At 35.6% G+C, this 27,329-nt stretch overlaps 3 protein-coding genes across 3 annotated transcripts; all 3 read right to left on the bottom strand.

The window, feature by feature from the left end:
• Positions 1–3,355: 3,355 nt before the first annotated feature.
• Positions 3,356–3,766, bottom strand: LOC150078758 (histone H3.3 type 1-like). The gene has a single exon (XM_090383404.1). The coding sequence runs from the start codon at positions 3,764–3,766 to the stop codon at positions 3,356–3,358; it is 411 nt and encodes a 136-aa protein (XP_090239530.1).
• An 11,268-nt stretch (positions 3,767–15,034) lies between these two features.
• On the bottom strand, positions 15,035–15,445 carry LOC150078757 (histone H3.3A-like). Its single transcript, XM_090382572.1, has one exon. The coding sequence runs from the start codon at positions 15,443–15,445 to the stop codon at positions 15,035–15,037; it is 411 nt and encodes a 136-aa protein (XP_090238698.1).
• Positions 15,446–19,838: 4,393 nt separating this feature from the next.
• LOC150078756 (histone H3.3 type 1-like) lies at positions 19,839–20,249 on the bottom strand. Its single transcript, XM_090383610.1, has one exon. It carries the CDS (start codon positions 20,247–20,249, stop codon positions 19,839–19,841), a length of 411 nt encoding a protein of 136 aa, XP_090239736.1.
• Between the last annotated feature and the right edge of the window lie 7,080 nt (positions 20,250–27,329).

The following is a 27,329-nucleotide window of genomic DNA, read 5'->3' as shown; positions in this document are numbered from 1 at the left end:
GGACAAAAGGGTGCATGTGGTGGCACCATCCAACTGTGGAAGTTCAAGAAATGATCATAAAATTCAAGATCCTTCTGAGAAATTGTCGATCACTGAGTATCATTCGATAATCTGATCACCAGAAACGCAGTCCTCTAGCATCTGTCCATTGATAGGGACATTGCATAATTACACTGAATGAAAACAGGATTATATATTTAATTCTAAAAATAACTATTGTTTTGCTTTTATTCTGAGAATTTTTTTATTTTGCGAGTTACCAGATTATTATGTTCATTTTACCTTCTCGATGTTGAATAGATATAATGACAGGAAAATGGAAATATTTACCCCGTGGTTAATTGAATACTGTAGCTGGAATTCCAGAAAGTTGTCCTATAATTATGAACAGATCACGCTGCTGATGTTCCTCAAAGATTTTAGTCTGGGAATGCCCGTGTTTACTGAAGAATTAGTCAAATGTTTTAAGGGATGGACAAACTAATTCCTTGAATCAGTTTCTACTATTAAAATATTTAAAGAGAAAAAGAAATTTATCTTTCAAACGCTTAAAAATTTAATATTTATGATAACGCCCAATTTCACATTTTTTGTGAAAGCTGGTTAATTCGTGTTTATGTGATTTGACGCGAGGGAGTTTGAATCTCGAAGAAATATTTTAATTTCCTCCATGATTTTCGGACTAGCTTTGCAACTCTTTCCGGGATGGAAATATAACTTTTGTTTTCTCTCTCTGCATTCACTACTCTGATCACTGTTCGAAACACTATTTTTTGTTGTGTTTCTGAAAGGAATTCATTATTTTCACTAACAAATTCTTCATTTGTTTTCGAAATTCTGTTTCATCGGTAGCATACCCTTCTGGGAAGAAATGAAATGTTGGTTATCTTTCTGGAAGTGATTTTATATCTTGCTGCAATCAAACCATGAAACTTATACTGCAATTGAATTTTCTTCCGATCGTATTATTAAAGGAACTTCACGACAAAATTAATTTTCCGCGTGTTTATCCTTTCTGCTCTTTCGGTCATTTCACCAATTCAACTACTTTGAATATGCAATACGTATGAAGTCATTTTCTTCTCTAAAGCAACTTTCTTTTAAATCTCTTTTTCTACGAATTTATCATCGTGTTATTAGAGTTTATAATTTACCCAACCAAAAGCATTTCCTTCAGTATATTGAAGACATTTCTTCATATTTTAAGCAGTGTTATGGTATTCGATGAGGAAAACTGAAGTTTACCGTATTTTAACTTTGTGGAATATTATTCCCAAATAATATTCCAGAATGGGTTTCTTAGTTGGGGTCCATAATGATTAATTCGAATTACTTAATTTTCTTCAATACCATGAGTGAATCCTCTACCCGAGCATTGATGACTTACAAACCGGATTAAAACACAAACAGAATTCCCAACGCAGAATAATGATGTGTATCAATAAAGAGAAATAAATGGCCAACTTTTTAACCACTTTACTTCTAATTATAAGTCACCCAAACAATATTTTCATGAACGTCACCCAAATGTGTTTCATCTAAATAATAAATGCGTTCAAGGTTTTAATTTTCGTTACCTTTCATGTCAATAACTTGTTTTCAAATTTGATAATCCATTGAAATTGGAAAACGAGAAATCAAAACTGAAATGATTCAGTGGTCGGCTTAAATTTCCATGAGTGTAGCTTGGACATCACGACATTAGTCTGTGTTTCTTATTCTTTGTAATCCCAGTTACTTAGGAATGAAATACCCAATCAACTAGCACCAGATTTCGAATCATTTAAAAGGCGCTTTCTAATAAATAGGCAGAGAAGAATGAACCTTCAGTTCGTTTATTCGGAGTATTAAAAATAGTTTTGAATGTAACGTTTCTACATTTTGATCACCTTCGTGTAACTTTCCATTTGATTGACTTACTTTCTGGTCTAAACACAAAAATTGCATATTGGTGGTAGCCTGCCTATTCGAAATCCACTGGTTTAAGAGAAAAACAGAAAAATCCGCTTGCAGTGGTTCCAAGCACGTGGAAGAAAATCACGTGGTCAGACTAATCACTATACACTTTGTTTTGTACTGATGGTAGTCAGAGAATGTGGCGAGAACCTAACAAACCAATGGAACCTGCTTGCCTTCTTAAAACAACACGTGCATCTGTAGGTAGTATCGTTGTATGAGGAATGTTTTGATGGAATTCCATCAAAAGTCCATCGATACCTAAATTTTGTGTCAGCTGTACTGCACCTTGCAATGTCTAAAGGTGACGATTAATTTATGAATGACAATTGAACACAAGAGTGTCAGATGGCTCTTTTCTGGCCCGCACATTCAGCTGATATGAGTTCTTTAGAGTATAGGTGGGATCTGTTTCAGAGAGGTATTATTAATAACAGAATATTGTACCTTTGTATTTCTGCTGTGCCTTCCAAGGTGTATTCACTTTTTTATTCGAAAGGAATTTACATTTCGCCAGGGCATCGATTTTCGCAAACAAATCTGTTACTTGCCAGAGTTCGTTTGAAAAATTCGTAATCCTGGGAATACACGAGCATGCCAGCGATGCATGATAGTCCATGTGCTGATGTTTCCAGAAACACATACAAGACTCTCATTATAGTGGATATTCTCTGCTCGTATAAACTGAAATTTGGGTACCTTCCCACGGAAATAACACTTGCCACATTCACCAGATTTCCTCCCTGACAGTCCATGAACTGGACATTACTGCTCGTGATATAATGAGAAATTGTGGATAAAAAAACCTTTAAACACTGTATACGGATATAACTCATATCAAACTGAAGAAGGATGGTTATAGAACAGAAGTGCATTCGTCGAAATGGTGGGCGATTGTTCAACTTCCATCTATTGTTGTGGCAATAGATATTTTGAATAAATTCAATGAAGAACTATACAAATTATTGGAGCAATTGTATAGGTGAAATTATTTTTTTGTCGCTAGCAAATGATGCATGAAAGATTTTTCTTGCATAATTTCTATTATTATGTATTGGTAATACTGCTGGCATCATTTTCTCACGAGTAAAACAGACTTATGATTTCTGGGGAATTTTTTTTCGTCGAAATCCATAATTTCCATATTTAATATTGAGTGGTTAAAGAAACTTCTAAAAATATTCAGTTAGTTTTAATTTTTTATAAATTGTAACTTAAATTTATACTCTAATTGAAATAGATTATAAAATATTTAGAAATATCAATGGTATGTAAAAATACAGAAAGAAGTAAAGAACAGAATAGAAAATAAATGCAGAAATTTTATTTAGAAACGTACGTTCAGGCAATCCCTCTATCAGAATATGGTGGCCCTGAAAAGGGCCGTTTTTGTTTTCGTTTAAGCATGTTCTCCTCGAATCCGCCGAGCCAGATGAATATCTTTAGGCGTGATGGTTACCCTCTTGCCATGGATTGCACACAAGTTGGTGTCTTCGAACAACCCCACTAAGTATGCTTCGCTGGCTTCTTGTAGGGCATCGATGGCAGCACACTGAAAGCGAAGATCAGTTTTGTATTGCTGGGCTACCTCACGAACGAGGCGCTGAAATTCAACCTTACTGATTAGAAGATCCGTTGATTTCTGGTAACGATGAATTTCTCGAAGAGTAACGGGCCCTGGTCTGTAACAATGGGGTTTCTTTACTCCATCTGTAGTAGGGGCACTCTTGCCAGCAGCTTTCGTCGCTATCTCCTTCCTTGGGGCCTTTCCTCCTGTGGACATACGTGCGGTTTGCTTAGTACGAGCCATAACAATGGAACAGTCCTGGAACTTCTAAAACCAAGTGAACTGAAGGTAGAAAATTCAGATCTATTTATACGCGATAAACAAGTGAACTCTTCCAAAGACTGGTGGGAAGATTGAACGCCATGAGTGGTGATTGGCTAATAGTCCTGCAGTGCATTAACCAATCATCATTCCAGTAAGTACTCTAGAACCAATGTTTTCCACGTGGCACCCTACACGTTTGAACGAGAGTTTTCGCAATACGTGTCATATTTATTAAACATTGCTCTCAATGGATTATATTTTTATACAATAGTTATATATTATTAAAAATATTTACATATTTTATACAATCCTATTATACCATAGGATTATATTTTTAATTCTGATAGTAAGATTATTTATTTTATTCTGCAAGTTAAGAGTAAAACAAATTCTTTAGTTCGAATTCTTTATTTGTTTTCGTTTGTAGAGCAATTCATTTTATCATTTGAAATACTTTTTTTATCCCTTAAATCCGTATTTCTATGAATTATCCTAGAAATATATCCAACTCACACAGTAGCAATTGAAGTGCATCATAAACATAACGTTTCATGTGGTATTAATACTGTTATTAGAATTTATAAATTACCCAACCCACTTTCATCCTCATATCGAGGACATTTCTTTTTACAATGAGTTTCAATGTATTTGATAATGTTTAAAAGAAGAATTTGAAATGCCCTTTGTGACAACGAGCATACCATTGGGTTTGAATGCAGCTACATTGTACAACTCTGTGTACCTTCCTACTTTTTTAGATGATTGGAAAAGAATTTATTTTCCACAACCCAATTTACGAAAATAGTTGTTTTACTTGCTAGATTGCCTTTGCAAGAAACATAATCCATCGGTTTGCCAGCGTTGCAAATTTTCCTTTTACTAATGTTTCCACAAACACATTAAAAACCTCGAGTTACAGTGGAAATTCTCTGTTCCATGTAAGGTGAAAGAAATAGGGGATGATGAACTTTTAGTCTCTGCATGGAAATGACACTTTCCATCTTCACCAGGAGATTTCCTCGGTGCCCATACACGAACTGAACATCTACTGCTTGCAACATAATGAAAACCTGCGGATGAAACAGAAAACACTTCAAGTTCAAGTACTTCATGAAAAAATCTGAAATCCTGCAGAAGTGTGCTGAATGGGAGCGTCGAACCATGACATGTGTATGTAATTTTCCATAGAAACGATTTCTTTTTTCAGAACATAAAAATTGTCAGTGAGGAAAAGAAACTGTGAAAACAAACTCTTGAAAAAAAGAAAACAGTTTTCCCCGATGCTCAGTTCGGTGTGTCTGATGAGCTTGCTGTGCACTGTCTCATGTTGGGAATAAAATACATTGAAAAGGTTTGTCTTTGTTCGTTTCTATCTGTTCGGAGTCGAATTTAATTCTAATGTGGATTGGATGCAGGCGTTTTTGAGAAAAGCACTGAATGTCATTTAACGAAATCATTGGACAACGGCTAGGAGATCTGATTGAGGTGTTTCAGCAAACTGAGTGATTAAGGGATTCTTCCTCTTGGTCAGACTGCGCGTTTGACATAAATATAACATAAGTTTGTCCTAAAATCAAACTGAGGAAGGATGATTGAACATCCGATGTGCGGAAGTTTGCCTACAGTCAACGGGTGGTTGACTGCAGAGCAAACCCATCTGTTGTTGTGGAAATGGATATTTGGAATAAATGCAATGGAGGGAACGGATACGTGAAATGTTTTTTTTTTTTTTTTGCTGATGTTATATATAATATTATACAACCATTATCCTTTAATTAAGATGAAATATTTTAGTGTTTTTCCAAAATTACAACTAATTTCATTCTTTAAAAAGATTGTTGTTTGTGATAATCCTGTGTGACAAAACGAAAAAGAAATTATTTTAAATCTACAAAGAATATTAAATCTACAGGAACCATTTTAACAGAGAATATCTCTTAAATTTTTAGGTAAGAATGAATTTTCTTTTCTTTCTAAATTGTCAATTACGCTAATTCACAATTCATGCTTGATCCTTGCACGGTTGGAATGCTCAGCCCGAACAGGATGAAATTCTTCATCCTGTTCCGGTTGCTGAAAACGTGCTGATTATTTTGCATCTACATTCTTTAGAGAACTGGAGCCTAGAAGTTTCTTGGTTTTCTAGAAAATTTAACACACGCAATTTACAGAGAGATTATATTGAGCAATATGGCCTTTGACGCTGATACTTCTAAAATCCTACAATTCCTTAAAGAGTATACTTTTCGTAATTTCCAGCAACACTATTTTAAAATAAGAAAATATTTTCGTATTCAAATTGGATATTATTTTGGTTAGGCTCATTACAGTAACAGTAGCAGTATCAGGGGAACACTTTGGCACGCATCATAACAAGTTCTTTAATCTTGTTGGAAAGTAATGAATGTGTGATACGCAATTCATCAATAGTAATTTCTGTTATTTATTTACACTCTCATTCCCAGCATGAGTAGATTTTAAAGTGCGTAACGGTGTGAAAGGAGATCAATCTCCTTTAGAAATTTTAGGAAATGGAATTTCTTAATGAAAAAAAAAAATAAATTTTATTACCAAAGAGAAATTTACATTCCGAATTGCAAATACAGCGGGTCAATGGTACATAAATACTCAATAATAAAATCAACAGGAACTGTACGTCGTTGGGCTCCTTCCAGCTTCACTTCGACAGATTCCTCAGTTATTCATCTCCGATTCAAGGAAGCTTCCTGGACGAAGCCGTCCTCATTCGAAAAGTCACTTTGGTAATCCGTCAATCAGCGGAGGCCTAAAGGGAGAAAACATTCCGTAATTAGTGAACTGGAACCGTAGACGGGATTGCCCTTACGGAAGGACATCAGGCCAATCAGATGAGTGCACCGTATACCTACCCCTCCTAACGGACAAACGTCTGCGGCACTGCTACCCCCACCCCATCATCGGGATCCAGTTCGTCCGTCTTGAATAAGCCCACCCTCCATCCCATTATTACAACGCAACAGTTTTTCGGTTTCTCGTCTTAACTACGCTTCCTCCGATGAGCTCCCCTTGATGGACACGTTGGGTTTCAATTACCCAGCACGCCGTGTGGGAACAATGAACGTTCCCTCCATCCTCCTAACGGGCATCATCCGTACAGCAGGGTGCTGCTCAGTAGGAATCCAACACATCCATTGCTCACCACATTTATACTTCCTAAACAAAAGAGAAATAAAAGCGTAATTACGAACTAATATTAAAAACGTAATTACGAACTAACTATTATAATATACAGTTTCTAAAAGGTCTTAACTAGTTTAAATTATTTGTTAATAATTAATTATCTGACTAACTGACACTAATGAATATAAATTGTCTTAAAATCGGTTTTATCTATCGGGGAGATAATACAATCATGTCCCAGTTGAATAAATATCCTCGGATCGACAGATGGTTGCAATATTACTTTGCAGTCTTTGCTATATCCGAACAAACCGACATCTCAGCAAAGTAACTTCCATCCGAGGATGGAAGTTACTTTCCTGAGATGTCGGTTTGTCGATTTGATTTCCGACTTCCCACGGTGCAGTTCCTCTTGAATTAAGAAGAATCCTCGCTGGAGATATCTCATAGACGTTGTGATGCTTTAAAGTTGAAGATCCGAAATTGTTTTCGTGTTCTTGAATGTCTAATCTAACCAGCTAAAAGGTACGCCAATTGTTCTGATGCTGGAAGTAGTTTAGTGTATATGTCCAATCAACAATATATGATTATGAAGTCATAATCAGTGGATTGTTAAGTTCCCCATCCGTTATAAGAATGGACAGAAACTTGTGAACACTGAAGACCACTTTAGTGTTGCAATAATTGAATTAAGGAGGAATCTTCATTGGTAATTTAAATTGATAATTAATTATATCGATGACTCCATAATGAATTAAAAATATGTTATTAAAAGTCGTGGACGAATTGTGTCTTAGGTTGTCTAAATTTATTTCATTTAATATGGAATTTTTAATATAAATTTCTCTTCGAGTCTTTTAAATATTTTATATTCATTCGTTGAAATAATAATAGGGACGTATTCTAGATATAGTGCGTAGAAGCCATGGGCCTTTGCTGCAGGGTCAAAAAAAAAAAACAAAAAAACAACCAAGTAGATACACAGAAAACACAAATTTATGCATCCCTACTCACACAGGTGAGGAGGGATGTGAATTAATTCAAACTGCCAGCCTCAACAACCTACGAGGGCAACCTGTTCCAGCGATCAACGAGTCGCTGTCTAAATGAAATCTTCCTAAAATGTAATGTAAACCTCAAGAAGAATAATTTGAATTTATGACCTGGAATTGTTTAGCACATAGAGTGTACATGAAAGAAAAGATTTCGTGGCATACCTCGTTTGTGGGAAACGCGAACCTATCACCCCTCTTGCTAGTGGATAGACCCATCGCTTGGCAGGTATATAAGTACACTGCATTCACGGTAGACGGTAATTCGATGTCAGTATAGATTAACGTTGTGATTTGAATGGCTTTGAAATGGGGATGATAGTGCGTCCCCTAAGCATGGGTCACTCTATTGTGGAGGTAGTACAGAAATTGAACTATCCCCGTGCAACAGAGTCAAGAGTGTATCGGAAATATGCCATTTCCGGAATGACGTCTCATCGTGGACCCTGCTGTGGGCGGTGAAAGGTGATTGAGGAACAGGGGCATTGACTTCTGTCTCACATTGTCAATATTTTCCTAAATGAAACAGTTCTGCCCTTATCAGCCATCAGTTCTTTTATGTGTTACCTTTCTTTCCGCAGGGTCTGCATAATGAATCCTTACTTCTACAATTCCTGGCATTATGGCCAAATATTTTGGCATTTGTAAAGACCTTGAGAAAACTCTATCTAACATTGGTTGCATCATCAAACAGTGCCTGGATGGATGTTCCGCAGAGTCACTTCTGCTCATAGAAGCAAGAATTAAATCTTTTGTTTCCCGTTCTTAAACTGAAGCACCTATCTTATCAGTAGCTTCCTTTATGAGAGATCCACTTTATCAATTGCAATGATCTCAACAGTTTCAGCAAAACTCTCAAATGAATTTCTTCATTGATGCAAACACATATTTCTCTTTAAATTGTTTTATTAGGGTCCCACAAATTCGAACTTGCATGCCACCATGCATGTCATAAAATAAAACTTTAGATTCAATGATTAGCTCATCAAGGTTGTGGTATGATCAACCATCCGACTATTCTTTGGCTGTGAAGGGTCAGTTTATATTATTGGTTGTGTCTGGAAAATCAAGACTAGAAGGTATTGGATGGATACACTGAAATCTCCAACTTAAAAGAAACCTGATAACTGTATTTTAAAATCATAATGTCTTCGTATTGAGGAGTTTAACTTCAAATTTTATTCAATTATGTGACAAACTGTTTAAATTTTAAACCAATCTGACGTGGACCCATTGCCTGCTTTCTCCCCTGACAGATAGTCCAAACAGCTCAGTCCACTTCATTATAGAATAGTGAATGGAAATTTATGTTGTGTCATGAAAGAAATCAGCTTTTACATCATTCTGATGTGCAAGGTTCCAATTGACACCTGCAAAAAATTATTATTATATTAGGTTCATCAAGAAAGTCACTTCAGATACCCATGTGCATTTTGTTTGTAAATTGCATGGGTTCTCTGGTTGAGTTGCCTATTCTGCTGGACGAAAAACTTCGCTAACTACCCCTGAGACCGACTAATTCGGTCACGCAGGGAACAAAAAAGTCCATAAGAGTCCCCAGCATCATCGACCCAATTCGAACGCGGCCTTTTCCACCCGGTGACGATACTACCGTATCATATGTGCAAACAACTGACACTAAAACTGCTACAAAAAGAACTCCTTCTACAGAAAAAGTGAAGAAGTCACTTCGTCTAAGGCCCGGTGCTGGCCTGAACCAATGGGAATCTCCAATTTAATGTGGGAGTCATTCTAGACCGACTAACATAGGTGTTGCATCACCTTGTTTATTGCATCACACCCAATTCTTCCATCTTATTGCACATTCCTTAATACCATGATTAAATCCTCTACCTGAGCCTTGATCACTTATAAACCCGATTAAAACACAAACAGAATAATGATTTGCATGAATACAGATGAACTCAAAGGCCAAACTTGATAACTGCTTTAGTTCTAGTAATAAGTCAACCAAACAACCATTTCACGAAAGCCATCGAATGCCAACTTGGTTAAAAAAAATTAAGCTATCTAGGTTTACGGAGAGTTTTTCATTTTCTCTTTGCTAAAATCTTGCTTTCCTTAATATCTTAGGATAACTTTTATTTCATTTGGAGTCGAGTTAGATCGAGACCTGTAGAACCCAGTGATCATCTTTCTCTGCTTAGAAAGTAATGATCTCTTTTAGAAATGATCTTTGTGTTCCAGGGTTTATTGCATCAATCTAGTTTAGAGGTGAAGAAGGCTCCTCTACATAGTCCGAAGGCTAACTAATAAATGCCTTCAAGGCGTTAATTTTTAATATCCTTCATGTGAATAATTTGTTTTCAAATTTGATAATTTATTGAAATTGGAAAATGGTAAATCAAAAAGAAGTGATTCACATCAACTCTGCTCCAAAACGAGCTCATTTCACAGATAAAGTGAAGAAATCACATCATTTCATGGCACGTGCTAACGTGAAACGATGGGAAACGATCAATTCTAGACGACTAACAGTGTGAAAAGACCCATAAAAATTCCTCACATCATCAATGGGGGCTCGAACGCAGATCCTTTCCATCGCGCGTGAAGGTGGGCAATTCTACGAAACCTGCTACCCACGAAGCCTGTAAGAAGAAAATTATATTTTTATAACATTAAGAATAATAAAATTTAACAAAACAAAACTTAATTCATTTTTTTCTTTCAGCGCAGAATTTATGTTAATGACGTTTCTGTTCGTATTTCAGCAATAAATGAACTCAATAAAGTTATTGGTTGGTTGTTGTAGGATTTTAGGCGCCTTGCTTACTGAGGCCATAATCTGAAAATTGAGTATGTTCCGTGGTAACTGCTGAAGATAAGAATGCAGCATACCAGAACTGAGTTATATCGAAATCTCGAGCTTGATAACACGGTACAATCCCCACAGCAAATAGACGCTATTTGTATCCAACCCATCCAAAATTTGATAGGGAGGAAACGGACAGCAGGCAACGACCACAAGGTCATTACATGGGCAGTGGACAAGAGATTTTTGTAGTGTAAGGGAAAGTGCAGTGGTGACCATAATGGAACAAGACAGTTCTTGGCCTCTAATAACAAAGGTGAGTTTACGCTGCCGGATAGGAGTTCATTACGAAAAGTATTCAACTGAATTTTCCTCGAAGCTACGGATGCATTTGTTCCAGTCGAGAAGAACCTCATGAAAACATTCCCACGTGCATTAAAAGAGACTTAAGGATTAATCAAGAAAAAAAACATATGGGATAATTACACTCTGTTGCGAGATACTGATTTATACAAGTGTAAAGGTTACAAGGCCGGTGTTAAAAGGCGTAAGATTGATGAAAGCTGAATAAGAGGAATTCTTGCAAACAGAAATAAATATGCACAGAAAAATTGCTTTTCACACAAGTGAATACCAAAAAGAAGAGGGTGAAGAAGATAGGCCTTTTTATCGAAATGAAAAAGTCATCGAAAACCAGAGACGTCGGGTTTAAAGTTTACTTTGTGACAGTTCCGGATTAAGGAAAGGGCTAGTAGGGCAATTGCCCGGATCGCCAAGAAGAGAAGAACAATGCGGCAAGAAATATCTTTGGTAAACAAAGGCTGCAGGACTGGACGTTGTTCATCTTATTATTGTAGAAAAGGCTGCATGTGATTGCACCATCCCATTGGGGAAGTTAAAGAGATCATCATAAAATTCAAGATCCTTCTGAGAAATTGTTGATCGCTGAGTATCATTCGATAAGCTGATCACCACAAACGCAGCCTTCTAGCATCTATCCGTTGATAGGAACATCGCATAAATACACTCTGTGAAAATAGGATTAATTCTAAAAATAAATATTCTTTTTTTTATTCTGAGAATTTTTTTATTTTGCAAGTTACCAGATTATTATGTTCATTTTACCTTCTTGATGTTGAATAACTTGAAAATGCAAATATTTTACCCGTGGTTAATTGAATACTGCAGCCGGTATTCCAGAAAGTCGTGCTATAATTATTAACACATCACGCTTCTTATGTTAGTCAAAGATTTTAGACAGGGAATGCCCGTGTTTACTGAAGGATTGGACAAATTTTAAAAGGGCTAGACGAACTAGTTCCTTCAATCAGTTTCTATTATTAACATATTTAAGGGGAAAAACAAATTTATTTTTCAAACGGTTAAAAATTTAATATTGATGATAACGCCCAATTTCACATTTTTTTCTGAAAGCTTCTTAATTCGTGTTTATGTGATTTGACGCGAGGAAGTTTGAATTCGGGAAGATATATTCCAATTTTATCCATTGTTTTCGGACTAGTTTGCAACTGTTTCAGGGAAGCAAATATAAGTTTTATTTTTTATCTCTGCATTAACTTCTCTGATCACTGTTCGAAACAAATAATTTTTTATTTTGTTACTGAAAGTAATTCATTAAATTCACTAACAATTTCTTCATTTGTTTTCGGAATTCCCTTTCATCTGTTGCATCTCCTTCTGTGAAAAAACAAAATGTTGGTTATCTTTCTTGAAGTGATTTTATATCTTGTTGCAATCAACCCATGAAATTTATACTGCAATTGAATTTTCTTCCGATCGTGTTATTAAAGGGATTTCACAACAGAATTAAGCAACGGGGTAAAAAATAACTTTTAATTTTATTCCCCTTTTCCCACGTGTTTATCCTTTCTGCTCTTTCGGCCATTTCACCTATTCAACTACTTTGAATATGCAATACGTATAAAGCCATTTTCTTCTCTAAAGCAACTTTCTTTTAAATCTCTTTTTCTACGAATTTATCATCGTGTTATTAGAGTTTATAATTTACCCAACCAAAAGCATTTCCTTCAGTATATTGAAGACATTTCTTCATATCTTAAGCAGTGTGATGGTATTCGATGAGGAAAAGTGAAGTTTAACCGTATTTTAACTTTCTGGAATATTATTCCCAAATAATATTCCAGAATGGTTTTCTTAGTTGGGGTCCATAATGATTAATTCGAATTACTTAATTTTCTTCAATACCATGAGTGAATCCTCTACCCGAGCATTGATCACTTACAAACCGGATTAAAACACAAACAGAATTCCCAACGCAGAATAATGATGTGTATGAATAAAGAGAAATCAATGGCCAACTTTGTTAACCGCTTTACTTCTAATTAAAAGTCACCCAAACAACCTTTTCATGAACATCATCCAAATGTGTTTCATCTCAATAATAAATGCGTTCAAAGTTTTAATTTTCGTTACCTTTCATGTCAATAACTTGTTTTCAAATTTGATAATCCATTGAAATTGGAAAAGGAGAAATCAAAACTGAAATGATTCAGTGGTTGGCTTAAATTTCCATGAGATTAGCTTCGACATCACGACATTAGTCTGTGTTTCTTATTCTTTGTAATCCCAGTTATTTAGGAATGAATTACCCAATCAACTAGCACCAGATTTCGAATCATTTAAAAGGCGCTTTCTAATAAATAGCCAGAGAAGAATCCACCTTCAATAATTCGTTTATTCGGGGGTATTAAAAATAGTTTTGAATGTAACTTTTCTACATTTTGATCACCTTCGTGTAACTTTCCATTTGACTGACTTACTTTCTGGTCTAAACACAAACATTGCATATCGGTGGTAGCCTGCCTATTCGAAATCCACTGGTTTAAGAGAGAAACAGAAAAATCCGCTTGTAGTGGTTCCAAGAACGTGGAAGACAATCACGTGGTCAGACTAATCACGATACACTTGGTTTTGCACTGATGGTAGTCAGAGAGTTTGGGGAGAATCTAACGAAGCAATGGAACCTGCTTGCATTCTTAAAACCACACGTGCATCTGCAGGTAGTATCGTTGTATGGGGAATGTTTTGATGGCATTCCGTCAAAATTCCGTCGATACCCGAATTTTGTATCAGATCTACTGCACCCTGCTATGTCTAAAGGTGACGGATAATTTATGAATAACAATTGAACAGAGGAGTGTCAGAATGGTTCTTTTCTGGCCCCCACATTCAGCTGATATGAGTGCTTTAGAGTATAGGTGGGATCTGTTTGAGAGAGTTATTATTATTAACAGAATATTGTACTTTTGTATTTCTGCTGTGTCTTCCAAGGTGTATTCACTGTTTTATATTATTCGAAAGGAATTTACATTTCTCCAGGCCATCGATTTTCGCAAACAAATCTGTTACTTGCCAGAGTGCGTTGGAAAAATTCGTAATCCTGGGAATACACGAGCATGCCAGTGATGCATGATTGTCCATGTACTGATGTTTTCAGAAACACATACAAGACTCTCGTTATAGTGGATATTCTCTGCTCGTATATGAAATTTAGGCACATCCCCACGGAAATAACACTTGCCACATTCACCAGGACATTTCCTCCCTGACCATCCATGAACTCCACATTACTGCTCGTGATATAATGAAAAATTGTAGACAAAAAAACAATTTAAACACTGTATACGGATATAACTCATATCGAACTGAAGAAGGATGGTTCAGAGCATAGGTGCATTCGTCGAAATGGGGGCGATTGCTCAACTTCCATCTATTGTTGTGGGAATAGATATTTTGAATAAATTCAATGAAGAACTATACAAATTATTGGAGCGATTGTATAGGTGAATTTATTTTTTTTGGCTGATGCTGTATAAGCAAATGATGCATGAAAGATTTTTCTTGCATAATTTCTATTATTATTTATTGTTAATACTGCTGGCATCATTTTTCTCACAAGTAAAACTAATAAAATAGACTTATGAATTCTGGAGAAGTATTCTTTCGTGGAAATCCATAATTTCCGTATTTATTATTCACTGGTTAAAAAAACCTCTAAAAATATTCAGATAGTTTTAATTTTTTTATAAATTGTAACTTAAATTTATACTCTAATTGAAATAGATTAAAAAATATTTAGAAATATCAATGGTATGTTCAAATAGAGAAAGAAGTAAGGAACAGAATAGAAAATAAAAGCAGAAATGTTATTTAGAAACGTACGTTCAGGCAATCCCTCTATCAGAATATGCTGGCCCTGAAAAGGGCCGTTTTTGTTTTCGTTTAAGCACGTTCTCCTCGAATTCGTCTAGCCAGATGAATATCTTTAGGCGTGATGGTTACCCTCTTGCCATGGATTGCACACAAGTTGGTGGCTTCGAACAACCCCACTAAGTAAGCTTCGCTGGCTTCTTGTAGGGCATCGATGGCAGCACACTGGAAGCGAAGATCAGTTTTGTATTGCTGGGCAATCTCACAAACGAGGCGCTGAAATTCAACCTTTCTGATTAGAAGTTCCGTTGATTTCTGGTAACGACGAATATCTCGAAGAGTAACAGTTCCTGGACTGTAACGTTGGGGTTTCTTCACTCCAGCTGTATTAGGAGCAATCTTGTGAGCAGCTTTCGTCGCTATCTGCTTCCTCGGTGCCTTTCCTCCTGTGGATATACGTGCGGTTTGCTTAGTACGAGCCATAACGATGTAACAATCCTGCAACTTCTAAAACCAAAGTGAATTGAAGGTAGCAAATTCAGATCTACTTATACGCGATAAACAAGTCACCTCTTCCAAAGCTTGGTAGGAAGATTGACGCAATGAGTGGTGATTGGCTAATAGTCCTGCAGTCCATTAACCAATCATCATTCCAGTAAGTACTCTAGAACCAATGTTTTCCACGCGGCACCCTACACGTTTGAACGAGAGTTTTTGCAATATGTGTCATATTTGTTAAACATTACTCTCAATGGATTATATTTTTATACAATAGTTATATATTATTAAAAATTTTTGCATATTTTATACAATCCTATTATACCATAGGATTATATTTTTAATTCTGACAATAAAATTATTTATTTTATTCTGCAAGTTAAGAGGAAAACAAATTCTTTACTTCGAATTCTTTATTTGATTTCTTTTGTTGAGCAATTCATGTTATAATTTGAAATACTTTTTTTACCCCTTAAATCCGTATATCTCTGAATTATCCTAGAAATATATCCAATTCACACAGTAGCAATTGAAGTGCATCATAAACATAACGTTTCATCGGGTATTATTTCTGTTATTAGAATTTATAAATTACCCAACCCACTTTCATCCTCATATCGAGGATATTTCTTTTTACAATGAGTTTCACGGTATTTGATAATGTTTAAAAGAAGAATTTGAAATGCCCTTTGTGACAACGAGCACACCATTGGGTTTGAATGCAGCTACATTGTACAACTCTGTGTGCCTTCCTACTTTTTTAGATGATTGGAAAGGAATTTATTTTCCACAACGCAATTCACAAAAATAGTTCTTTTACTTGCTAGATTGCCTTTGCAAGAAACATAATCCATGGGTATACCAGCGTTGCAAGATATTCCTTTTACTAACGTTTCCAGAAACACATACAAAGCTCTAATTATAGTGGAAATTCTGTGTTCCATATATAAGGTGAAAGAAATAGGGGATGATGAACTTTTAGTCTCTCCATGGAAGTGACAATTTCCATTTTCACCAGGAGATTTCCTCGGTGCATGTACACGAATTGAACATCTACTGGTTGCAACATAATGAAGCTGTCATCGCTTGAAAAAAAAAGAAAACAATTTTCTCCGATGCTCAGTTAGGTGTGTCCGATGCCAGGCAGGGCACTCTCTCATTCTGGGAATAAAATACATTGAAAAGGTTTGTCTTTGTTCGTTTCTATCTGTTCGGAGTCGAATTTAATTTTAATGTGGATTGTATGCATGTGTTTTTGTGAAAAACGCTGAATGTCATCTAACGAAATCATTAGACAACGGCTAGGAGATGTGATTGAGGTGTTTCAGCAAACTGAGTGATTAAGGGATTCTTCCTCTTGGTCAGACTGCGCGTTTCACATAAATATAACATAAGTTTGTCCTAAAATCACACTGAGAAAGGATGGTTGAACAATCGATGTGCGGAAGTTTGCCTACAGTGAAGGGGTGGTTGACTGCAGAGCAAACCCATGTGTTGTTGTGGAAATGGATATTTGGAATAAATGCAATTGAGGGAATGGATACGTGAAATGTTTTTTTTTTTTTTTTTTTTTTGCTGATGTTATATATAATATTTCTTTCCAGATATACTGATAGGATTGACGTCATCATTATTGCAAATGTTTTGAAGATTTATGGGAAAGTTTTATTATATCAAAATTCATAATTATAACTTCCACATACTTTTATTTTTTATCAATCATAAAGAAAGATTATTTTTTACAAATTCTCGTTTTATACCATAATGTTTAGCTACAGTAAGCATGTGAAGATCGGGAGTTTATACGGACTGGTTTTGACAAATATTTCATTCTTACTCTCAAAATGTCATATATGACATTTTTTGAAATGTATTTAATATATTGACTGCACGGTTTCATCATTAAAAACTAGTTTTTGGTTTCTTTGCAATTGAAATATATTATTAAGTATTAAGAAATATCAATGGTATGATCCAAGAGAGTAAGAATGAAAGAACGGGTTAGAAAATAAATGTAGAAATGTTATTTAGGTAATCCTTTTATCACGATATGATGGCCCTGGAAAGGATCATTTTTGTTTTCATTTAAGCAAGTTATCTTCGAATCCTCTAGTTAGCTGCATATCTTTAGTCTTGATGGTTACCCTCTTGGCATGGACTGCACACAAATTGGTGTCTTCGAACAACCCTACTAAGTAAGCTTCGCTGGCTTCTTGCAGGCACCGATGGCAGCACTCTGGAAGCGAAGATCAGTTTTGTATTGCTGGGCAATCTCACGAACCAGGGGTTCAAATGGAACCTTTCTGATTAGAAGGTCCATTGACTCAAAACGGTTTTCGTGATGTATAATATAACCATTATCCCATCTTAATATAACAGGTTTGTGCTATTTTAATGGTTGTGAAATACATTTCATAATGTATTATATCATACAACCATTATCCTTTAATTAAGATGAAGTATTTTAGTGTTTTTTCAAAATTACAAATAATTTCATTCTTTAAAAAGATTGTTGTTTGTGATAATCCTGTGTGACAAAATGAAAAAGAAATCATTTTAAATCTACAGGAACATCGTCGTTTCTGAATATTTGTCATTTGAACAGAGAATATCTCTTAAATTTTCAGCTAAGAATGAATTTTCTTTTCTTTCTAAATTGTGAATTACGCTAATTAATATAAATACAAGTGTAATTTTTTTTTAAAATTTGAGCGTGCCGAATTTTTAAATATAAATTTTTTTAACAGAATAGAAGTTCATTCAAAGAAAATAAATCGAAAGGAACAAATGAACTAGTAATAATGGAATTTGGTTAATGATAAAAAGACGTGAACGTTTAAGGAATGCCTGTGTCCTGAAAGGGCCGTTTTTTGAATGCAGGTATCTTCTTCACGTTTAAACATGATCTCCGCGAATACTTCTCGCCAGCTGGATATCGTCAGCCTTGATCCTTGACGTTTGGAATGCTCAGAAGTTTTTTAGAAAAGGCGAAGAAACTTCATAACTCTGGGTAAGTGATAAACTATTCCCTGGAAGTTTTCAATTGTGGATTTCGGATACTGTCGAATCTAATGGTTTCTTTTCGGAATTCTGTGGAATGATCAACGGATTCGTCGTCATACATGCTGAAGATACATTCACGGGTATCGCATACTTGAAAGAAAATTTGGAGCTGAAGAAGTCTTAAATTGTTTTGCCCGTATATGCGTTTCTGGCGTTTAAAGCAGAGTTTGCAGAAATAATGGGATTATTCGGTGACGAAGTATTTTTTCCTCCGAAGAAATGGACTGCACTGCAAACAACAGTACAAAACGAATATGGTACAAATGACCAAAGTGAAGGTTGGAACCATACATTTACGAATTTGTGGGAACAAATGCATGCCCAAAGTATATGGGCACTAAACGTTAGAGTGAAACAAGAGCATTATGTAGAGCAGTTAGAGTGAAAGAAGAGCAGTATATCGATTTTCGCAAACAAATCTGTTACTTGCCAGAGTGCGTTTGAAAAATTCGTAATCCTGGGAATACACGAGCATGCCAGCGATGCATGATTGTCCATGTACTGATGGTTTCAGAAACACATACAAGACTGTCGTCATAGTGGATATTCTCTGCTCCGTATAAACTGAAATTTGGATACCTCACCACGGAAATAACACTTGCCACATTCAACAGATTTCCTCCCTCACCATCCATGAAATGGACATTACTGCTCGTGATATAATGAAAAATTGTGGATAAAAAACACTGTATACGGATATAACTCATATCAAACTGAAGAAGGATGGTTACAAAACAGAAGTGCATTCGTCGAAATGGCGGGCGATTGCTCAACTTCCATCTATTGTTGTTGGAATAGATATTTTGAATAAATTCAATGAAGAACTATACAAATTATTGGAGCGATTGTATAGGTGAATTTACTTTTTTTGGCTGATGCTGTATAAGCAAATGATGCATGAAAGATTTTTCTTGCATAATTTCTATTATTATTTATTGGTAATACTTCTGGCATCATTTTCTCACAAGTAAAACTAATAAAATAGACTTATGATTTCTGGGGAATTTTCTTTCTTCGAAATCCATAATTTCCATATTTTTTATTCCCTGGTTAAAAAAAACCTCTAAAAATTTGCGTTGAAAAATCTTTTAAAATATTCAGATAGTTTTAATTTTTTTATAAATTGTAACTTAAATTTATACTCTAATTGAAATAGATTAAAAAATATTTAGAAATATCAATGGTATGTTCAAATAGAGAAAGAAGTAAAGAACAGAATAGAAAATAAATGTAGAAATGTTATTTAGAAACGTACGTTCAGGCAATCCCTCTATCAGAATATGGTGGCCCTGAAAAGGGCCGTTTTTGTGTTCGTTTAAGCACGTTGTCCTCGAATTCGTCTAGCCAGATGAATATCTTTAGGCATAACGGTTACCCTCTTGCCATGGATTGCACACAAGTTGGTGTCTTCGAACAACCCCACTAAGTAAGCTTCGCTGGCTTCTTGTAGGGCATCGATGGCAGCACTCTGGAAGCGAAGATCAGTTTTGTATTGCTGGGCAATCTCACGAACGAGGCGCTGAAATTCAACCTTTCTGATTAGAAGATCCGTTGCTTTCTGGTAACGACGAATATCTCGAAGAGTAACGGGCCCTGGTCTGTAACGATGGGGTTTCTTCACTCCAGCTGTAGTAGGGGCACTCTTGTGAGCAGCTTTCGTCGCTATCTGCTTCCTTGGGGCCTTTCCTCCTGTGGACATACGTGCGGTTTGCTTAGTACGAGCCATAACGATGTAACAATCCTGCAACTTCCAAAACCAAAGTGAATTGAAGGTAGCAAATTCAGATCTATTTATACGCGATAAACAAGTCACCTCTTCCAGAGCTTGGTGGGAAGATTAAACGTCGTGAGTGCTGATTGGTCAATCCTACTGTAGCCAGTCAGCACTCCAGGGAGTACCGCATGACATCATACAAGCTTGTTGCACATTATGTAAACTGGATTATATATTTGTGACAGTACTCTAGAACAAGAGTTTTCATGTGATATTTGTTAAACAATGGATAATTGGATATCCTCTATGACCATAACATTATATTTTTAATTCTGAAAATAAATAATTTTTATTTTATTCTGAAAAATTATTTTTTCTGTAAGTTACCTGATTTTTATGTTAATTTTATCTTCTAACTTTTGGGAAGATACATGTGACATGAACATACAAATATTTTCCCTGTGGTTAACTTAATTTTATTCTGAAAAATTGTGGATAAAAAACACTTTCGCGGATCAATCTGTGCGTTCGTTTTGAGGTTTATTTTTTGTTTGACTAAAAAAGCCTGAATTTCAGTATATTTTATAATGCCAATTTAAAGTGCGACTTACATCCCGTATTACTATCTTATGAAACACGCTTCACCCGATATGGATCATAAATTCTAAAACGGTTTTCATCATGTATTATATAACCATTAGCCCACCTTAATATAACAGGTTTGGGTTATTTTAATGGTTGTAAAATACATTTGATAATGTATTATATTATACAACAATTATCCTTTAATTAAAATGAAATATTTTACTATTCTTCCAAAATTAGAAATATTTTCTTTCTTTAAAAATATTGTTTTTGATAATCCTGCAAGACGAATTGAAAAAGAAATCATTTTAAATCTACAGGAACATCGTCATTCCTCCATATATGTCGTTTTAAGATTTTACTTCTTAAAAATTTTTGCTTATTTTAATTTAGGGTGTCCGATTTTTAAGTTAGTTTTTTAAACGGAATAGAAGTTAATTCAAAGAAAGTAAATCGAAAAGAATAAATGATTAATATTAATGGAATTTTTAGGTGTTAAGGAATTTGATTAATGATAAAAATACGTGCACGTTTAAGGAATCCTTTTATCGTGAATTTATGGCCCTAAAAAGGGCCGTTTATTTGAATGCAGGTATCTTCGTTGTGTTTAAACATGGGCTCGGCGAATAAGTCTCGCCAGCTGGATATCTTCAGGCTTGACCCTTGCACAGTTGGAATGCTTAGACGTTTTTTGGAAAAGATGAAGGAACTTCAAAACTCTGGGTCAGTGATAAACAATACCCAGGAACTTTTCAATACGAGATTTCGGATACTGTCGAATTAGCCGAAGTGCAGCAGCACTTGGTCTGAAACGACGAGTCGCACTTTTTGGAACAGTTGTGGCTAATAGTTTTTTGGGTCTTCCTTCTTGGACGTTTCCTTCTTTAGGTCTAATACAGGTGCGTTTAATACGAGGCATGATGATTTCAATACAGCAGAAATTCTGGAAAAGGAGTGAAGGTGGACAGTTCTCTGGCTATTTATAAGAAAGCCACTGTAAACTGTCTTCGAAATCTGGTGCTTGCTGATTTCCATTCTGAATTTTAAGGCAATCATTGAATCTTTCTTATTTGTTGACCATATATGGGATTCGTACTATGAACATGATTAATGCACTCAAGTCTGGAAAAAAAAATATAGTCAAAAAATATTGACCACTGCGTTCTAGACTATTCTAAATAGTATCCAACTAAAATGAAATTGATCCTTAAGATATTAAGAAAGAGCAATCAAAAATTCCTTATTTTAAAATTCAAGAAAGAAACGTCTCAACAGAAAAAGGTGTATATATGAAAACGGTGCACGTGGATAGAATAATTAGGTAATTCTTTTAGAAATTTTGAGTAAGTTCTAATGGATGTTTGGGTAACATATCTACAACCAAATATAAAGCAGTTAAGAGAATTTTCCACTGAGTTCAAGACTATTCTTACAAGTTATAATCCTCAGCTGGGAGTTCTGATTTTGTTTTAATCCGGTTTTAAATGATCCTAGCTCAGATACAAGATTTAGTAATGGTATTATGAACTGGAGTTATGCATTCTGAAGAAATGTTTCATTGAAAATATTTAAATTTCTCCTTGTATTTTACGATAATATGCATAGTCTTTCCTTATTTCCAAGCTCTCCCATTTATTAACCTGTCAACAGTTATCTCAAAATTAATCTGGGGTATTTGATAATTTCCTCTGTTCCCAAAATTTATAATTGCCAAAGGTTATTTCAAAATCTTTGTGCACTTGCTTTTAAAACATTATTAAGTACTTTCAAGGCTTTGTATGAAGTTCCCGATATGAGGAAGGAAGGCGTTTGGGTAAGTTATGAATTCTAATAACACCTGCAATACAGTACACAACGTTGTGTTCCTGATACACCCTAATTGCTATTGTGCAAAGGGAATGATATATCTCTGATAAATTCATAGAAATTCAGTTTAAAAAATTATTTCAGAGAAGGGGATGAGATCACTGACATGAGAAATTAAGTGGATGCATTGGTAAAATGTTCGAAAGAGAGCAGAAAGGGTAAATAACCGGAAGCAAAATTAAAAATGATTTTTGGCACTGTTGTTGAATTCTCTTTCAAAATTGATTTGACTGTTTATAACTGTTGTCAACAACCGGACCACAAAAATAGGACTGAAAGAATTTGATGCGATTTCAGATATCAGTTGCTGTAGAATTTTCATGGACCAATCGTAGCAAAACTATAAAATCACTCCAAGAAAAATAACAACTTTTTTTGTCCAAGAAGGTGTGCAGCAGATGAAAAAGAATTCGGGAAACTGCCGAAGAATTTGTCAGTGAAATTAATGATTTCCTTTCAGAAAAAGTTTGAAATATTGATCAAAGGAGCGAAGGAAAAGAGAAAATAAGAATCTCAGAAAAAATATCCGACTATTTTATACTATACATAAAACTTGATCTAACAAAAATTTAAGGAAAGATTCTTTAGCAATCACAGCATTCAATCCAATGAGGTGACCGGGAGTAAAATTCTCATTCAACAAAAACATGAATTTTTAATTTGACATTGCAGGGTTGCATGAAGATCAACATTGAAGGCCCGAATGATTAAATGATGTGATTGATACGCATGCAACGAGAAACCAAAGATGAAAAAGATCTTTATAATACTTAAACTTTTGAATATAATTTGTATGATTTGAATATTAAACTGTAATTATTCTCAGTAATGTGGTTTTTGTGAACGGAGTATTAGCGTGTAAATGTTAAATAATAAATATTTCCTATTTTGTTTTCTCATTTTCTCTTATTGTAGTATTCATAAATATACAGAGTTGTTTGTAACATGTCCATATGTTATAAAACATTCATAAATTCTGAGCACTGCTTTTCAGCTGAATAAGAAAGAATTATCTGAAGAACAATAAATATCTCATTTTCTTTTTCTTCACTACAAGCTATGCCTAATTGTACACCTGTGAACAAAAGAAATGAGTGACGTATGCCATAAGAGCATAGGGACGGTGAATATACCTCCTCCTCTTCTTGAAATATTGATTGTAGTGATGATATTTTCTAAAACATTTAACATAATCTCAGAAATGATCAATATTATAAATTCGAAAAGGCACGAATTGATTTGTGTTTTAAACCACCCCATGAAATTAGTAAAAACTGATTCCCCTTTGAATTCGTGGGGAATTCGACACAAAATTGAAGCACCAATGAAATTGGCCGATTATTTAGTTGAAAATGATATTGCGAAAAAAAGCATGTTTCTTCCTTGCACGTTTGAAAGAAAGATTAAATAATTGCACATAGTAGTAATGGCATGGGATGCAAGAAACCAAATGTATGAGCTTATGCACAATCAGCCAAAAAAAAAAAAAAAAATCACACCATTCCCTCCAAATGCCTGTCCAATTCATTCTTAAATTTATTCAAATTATCAACTTCCACAAAGACAGATGGAAGTTTGTTCCAGCAATTAACCACCCGCTGGCTAAAGGCAAATTTCCGCACATCTATTCTACATCTGTCTTTTCTTAATTTGAATTTAGGCCCCCTTAGGTTCGTAATCTGAACAAGTGGAAGGATCCCATCAGAATTCAGTCTGCTCAACCCATTCAAGGCCTTATACACCTCAATAAGCTCACTGCGCAGGTGTCTATTCTCCAGCCACTGCAATTTGCAGAACTTAAGCCTCTCTTGGTAAGAGGATCCCTTCATTCCCCTCACTAATTTTGTTGCCCTTCTCTGTACACGCTCAAGCAAATCTACATCCTAAAATGAGGCCTCCAGACCTCTACGCTGTACTCAAGGCACGGCCTGACCATTGCCTTATATAGAGGGACAATCACCTCCTTCTCCCTGCTAGCAAAATTCCTATATATCATTGACAAAACCCCATGACCTGCCCTGGCAGCCCGTCTGCATTGCTCAGAAAACTTCATGTCTCACTGCACAATTACTCCCAGGTCTTTTTCATTTTCTACCACCTTAAGTGTAGTACCACACAGTTGGTACGTTTCTCTGGGGTTACTTCTATCCATATGCAGTACTTTGCATTTGTCAAGGTTAAACTTCAGTTACCACTTCTTAGCCCATCTGCCCAAATTATCTAGATCCTGTTGCAGTAGCACACTGCCATTAGTGTCATTAACAACCCTACCAACCCTTTGTATCATCTGCAAACTTCGACATTAAGCCTGTATACCTTCATCAATATCATTGATAAATATACAAAACAACAGTGGACCTAACACCGAACCCTGTGGGACTCCACTAATAACATTACTCCAAAAAGAGCAGCACCCATTGATTACCATCCTCTGTCTTCTCCCACTTAACCATCCTTTTATCCATTGTAGCAACTTACCCTTAATACCATTCTGCTCCAATTTGTACAATAGTCTTCCATGCGCAACAGTGTCAAAAGCTTTCCCGAAATCCAAATATATGATATCAAAATTATTTTTTGCGTCCAGTTCCTTTGTAACCACTTCATAATATCCTATCAAATTTGTCAGACAAGACTTTCCCTTAACAAACCCATGCTGTGTTTGAATTATTGCTGCAGTCTTGTCTAGATGATCCTGCAATGCATCTTTAACCAGCGACTCCATTATTTTACCCGGAACAGAAGTTAAACTAACTGGTCTGTAATTACTCGTGTCACCCTTCGATCCCCCTTTGTGAATTGGGGATACATTTGCACATCTCCAGTCAGTGGGAACCTCCCCTGAGTCCAAGGATGCTCTGATAATTATGGCTAAGGGTTTGCTTAGTTGCTTTGCTGCCTCCTTTAATATAACTGGATAGATCCCATCCACCCCAGGTGCCTTTCTTACGTTTAACTTCAACAATTACTCTTCCACTTTGCTCTGAGTTATTACAAGATCATTAAGCACCCTTCTACAATTTGATAACCTTCTGCCATTTTCAAACCTTAATAACTCCTCATGTGTGAATGTAGATGCAAAATACTCATTCAGTTTGTTTGCTATCTGAGAAGGATCATCAACAGTCGAACCATCGATGTCAAGTGGACCAATCAGATTCATCCCTTTCCTATTAGAGTTTACATAAGTATAGAAATCCTTGCTGTTTTTCTTAGCATCTTTTGCCAAGGATTTCTCGTAATCTGCCTTCGCCTTCCGAACCTCTTTTGTGACCTGATTACAGGTTAACTTATATCTGCCATAGGCTTCTGAGTCGCTTGATAATTTATATGCATCCCATGCATTTTTCTTCTCTGTCACGAGTCTCATTAGTTCATTTGACAACCATTTAGGCCTAAACCTTGAACAATATTTCTTAATAGGTATGAAACTTTTAGTAGCTTCCACTATTAATTCCTTGAATGCTTCCCACTGAGAATTTACTGTTGGTAACATCGTCAGTTGATCCCACTGTACAGAATTTAAAAACTGTCGGAGACCACTGTACTCACCTTTATGGAAGCAAAAACCCTTTCCTTTACCCCTGATGGTAATTAAATCTTTAAGTAAATCCCAAATCAGTACACTGTGATCACTGCCACCTAGTGGTTCTTTTATCTGCAAATTCCTAATGCATGAATGATCAGTGCTGATAACCAGATCAAGAGTATTACTTCCTCTGGTTGCCTCTCGAACATGCTGCTGCAGAAAACAATCATCCAATAAATCCACAAAACTCTGACTAGTGTGTGAGTGCCCAACCCACAAGTTCCAGTCAATATCTGGGAAGTTAAAATTCCCCATTATAAGACATTCTGATTTACTAGCCCACTCTATTTCTCTGTACAATTGTTCATTGTACTCATTGTACTCATTAGGCCTATAACACACTCCTACTCTAATTTTTGCTTTCGCAGTGCTTATGTCACACCAAACTGACTCAACAGTGCACTGTTCATCTATATCAACTGGATGCACTTCTTTTGATTTTATGTTTTTCTTTATTAACAGCATAACACCTCCTCCCTTCCTATCCTGTCTATCCTTTCTGTACACATTGTACTCCCCAAATTCCAGTTCGGCATTCCTTATATTTGTGTGACACCACGTCTCTGATATCTCAAAAATATCCGCCTTTGATGTCATGACCAACACTTCAAATTCATCAAATTTATTTACTATACTTCTAGCATTGGTATACATGCAAGTATACATGAACCTATTCCTATTCCCAGCCACTCTAACATATCCCATATACCCACCTGTTTCACGATGACAAACATCCGTCCCTGAAACCCCCAACATCCCTCGCTCCAGGTCGCTACTTATTCTAATAGAAGTTGAGCAAGAATCACCTTCACCTCTGCCTACGGCTACTGTTAAACTATTAAACATGCAGTAGTATATTTAATTTCTTTTTTCTTAACTATGAAATCCTAAAATTAAATCCTGGGGCCTGTTTCGTTTGATTTCATAATAAAAGGGATTCTTTTCTCGGATATTTTTTCTATACCGGCAAATCTAATCCAAAATAATGGATCAAATTATGGGTGAACATTTGGCACGGGCATCAGTGCCTAAAACTGTTGATTTATTTGACG

Source organism: Mastigoproctus giganteus, chromosome 10 (genome assembly GCF_048544385.1).
Source record: "Mastigoproctus giganteus isolate SK-2022 chromosome 10, ASM4854438v1, whole genome shotgun sequence".
NCBI lineage: Eukaryota > Metazoa > Arthropoda > Arachnida > Uropygi > Thelyphonidae > Mastigoproctus > Mastigoproctus giganteus.
The sequence above is the reverse complement of the archived record's forward strand: the minus strand, read 5'-3'. Positions and strand labels throughout refer to the sequence as shown.